This window comes from Octodon degus, unplaced genomic scaffold (genome assembly GCF_000260255.1).
Source record: "Octodon degus isolate 3935 unplaced genomic scaffold, OctDeg1.0 scaffold00225, whole genome shotgun sequence".
In the NCBI taxonomy this organism is placed as follows: domain Eukaryota; kingdom Metazoa; phylum Chordata; class Mammalia; order Rodentia; family Octodontidae; genus Octodon; species Octodon degus.
This window is the reverse complement of record NW_004524801.1, coordinates 1,068,077-1,070,534: the sequence shown is the minus strand read 5'-3', so window position 1 is coordinate 1,070,534 and position 2,458 is coordinate 1,068,077. Positions and strand designations below refer to the sequence as shown.

The 2,458-nt window shown below is 44.6% G+C and overlaps 1 protein-coding gene across 1 annotated transcript in view; it reads left to right on the top strand.

Annotated features, from left to right (window-relative positions):
* Il10rb (interleukin 10 receptor subunit beta) overlaps positions 1–1,016 on the top strand; it is a 21,485-nt gene extending 20,469 nt beyond the window's left edge. Inside the window, exon 7 of the mRNA XM_004645356.2 lies at positions 653–1,016. Coding sequence (XP_004645413.1) covers positions 653–961 — 309 coding nt within the window. The 3' untranslated portion in view covers positions 962–1,016. The remainder of the gene's footprint in view (positions 1–652) is intronic.
* Positions 1,017–2,458: the final 1,442 nt, after the last annotated feature.

The following is a 2,458-nucleotide window of genomic DNA, read 5'->3' as shown; positions in this document are numbered from 1 at the left end:
AAAGGCCAGTGTAAACTAAAAAGAAAGAAAGAAAAAGAAAAAGAATGCAATTTGGTGGCAGTAAATTCACATTGTGGTGCACCATCTCCAGAACTTTTCAGTCTTCCAAACTGGAAACTGGGCCTGGGGAGATGGCTCAGTAGAATAAGCACTTCCTTGGGAAGCGCAAGGGCCTAAGTTTAATCCCCGGTTCCACCTAAATAAATAAATAAAACTAGAAACTCCATACACATTAACAACTAGCTCTCATATCCTCTCTCCTGCTTCCTGGCTCATGATACATTCCTATGAGACAGTCCTGCCTCAGGACATTTGATGAGAACTTTCATTTCTCTGGAAAACATACTAAGGCATATAATTGCTAGATCATAAGATAGTTCTATTTTTAAATTTTGTAAGAAACCACTATGGCATTAATGCTATCTGTTTTTTAGACAGGGCCTTGCTATGTAGCCCAGACTGGCTTTGAACTTGCAGCAATCCTCCTGCCTCAGCTTCCTGCCTGCTGGGATTATAGGAGTGCCCCCCACCCCTGGTTTATGTTACATTCTTTAAACAGCATTTTCCAAGCCAGGAGTTCATAAGAGTCTTGCAAGCCCAGGAAAAGAAGTAATTTGATAATTAACGGTGTGCTTTTCTTGTTTTCTTCTAGTTTTTGGGCCACCCACACAACACACTTCTGTTTTTCTCCACCCCACTCTCTGATGAGAGTGAAGTGTTTGACAAACTAAGTGTTATTACAGAACACTTGGAAGACAACAAGCAGAATGCTGGCGACAGTTGCAGCTTTGAGGCCCCGTCTGGACCAGGACCCCCAGAGCCACTTTTCAAGGAAGAAACCCACTTAATGGAACACAGCGACTCCACTCCCCCCATATCTGCCCCAGAACGTGTTCAGCATGACCACCTGAGCAAACACGAAATCTACAGCTGTCAGACAGTGAACGTGTCCAAAAACTGAAGAAGTAGGTTGTAGCCAGGCATGGTGGTGGTGCATACTTAGAACCCTAGCACTCGGAAGGATCTCCATGAGTTCACAGCCAGCCTGGGCTACATAGGGAGACCCTATCTGAAGCAGCCAAAACCAAGCTCCATATTTGGAACTTACTGTTTTACAAAGACTTTAATGATTTAAAAAAAAAAAAAAAAAAAAAAAAAAAAAAAAAAACTAATTTTTTAAAAATTGGCAACTGAAAGCGTAATTTTGTATGCTCTTCAGTAAAGACTGGGTTTTAACTGTAAGAAACAGAAATATTTGTGAGGAATAAAAATTGGAAATACTTTAACATCCTTCCACAGTGTCAACAGACCAACCAGAACCCAGAACACTGTCCTCAAGTCAAGAATGGTCAGCACTACACTGGACAGATGGGGACGTTGGGTGCTCGGAGAAGCGAGGGACTGCGTTTCTACCTACGTATGTTCCCTGTATAGCTTGAGCTCTGTGCGAGCTTGAATCTCTGTCTCATCTGTGTATGTGTGTGTTAGCTTTCTGTTGTGATGAAATACTTGACAAAAAGAAAAAGATTTACTTCAGACCATGGTTTCAGAGGTTTCCATCTGTGGTGTCTTAGCCCTGTTGCTTTGCAGTTTTGGTGACACACTGTTGGGGACCCTGAGAGGCTCAGTGGTCACCAGAAGAAGAAGGCTGGGGCTGGAGTCTGGATGGCCTTGCAGGGCCACACCCCCGGGCCTTGCCTCCTTTCACAATAGACTCCGCTTAAAGTTTCCCTCACCTCCCAGCAGCACCGAGAGCTGTCTTCCAGGCCTCTAGCATTTGTACCTTTGAGGGACATTTACGATGCAATCCAGGACAGCATTAACAGTACCACGTTTGTTTAATTTTAGATAGCAAATGAGGCTCCAGTGTACCATTCCTGCTCTTTTGAGTTTTTTTGAGACAGGTTCTCACTATGTAGTTCAGGCTGGTCTTGAGCTCACTGTACATCCCTGACTGGCCTCAAACTTGTGGTGATCTTTCTGCGTTAGCCTTCAACTGCTGAGATTACAGGCATGCACCACAGGCCCAGATCTAGTTCACCACTTTGGATGTCCCTGCCTTCGGCAGGTGTTTCTCTGTCCCTGCCTGATGCTGAATGGGCACTTGTTGAGCCTTTGTTCCCAAGGTCAGACAGGAGCTTTTGGTCTATAAAACTTAAAAGAATAGAAGGTGTCTGGGCTTTGTGCACCTCAGACGCTTACTGACCTGTGGCCTCTCCATTTCTTCATCTGCCTCTGGGAATGAAAAGCTTTAAGGGTTAATATCAGTAACAGATATAAAAAATGGCTAACTGCCTGCTAGCTCATAATAGGCACTCAATAAATGGCAGGTGTTCAGCGGCAGCATCCTCTCCTGGGATGTCTGCCTCTACAAACATGCCAGCGACAGTGTTCCTCCCTCTGTGCCAGATGTCCCAGTAAAGCACACTGGTTCCTCTCCCTGTAGGAATAACACTTC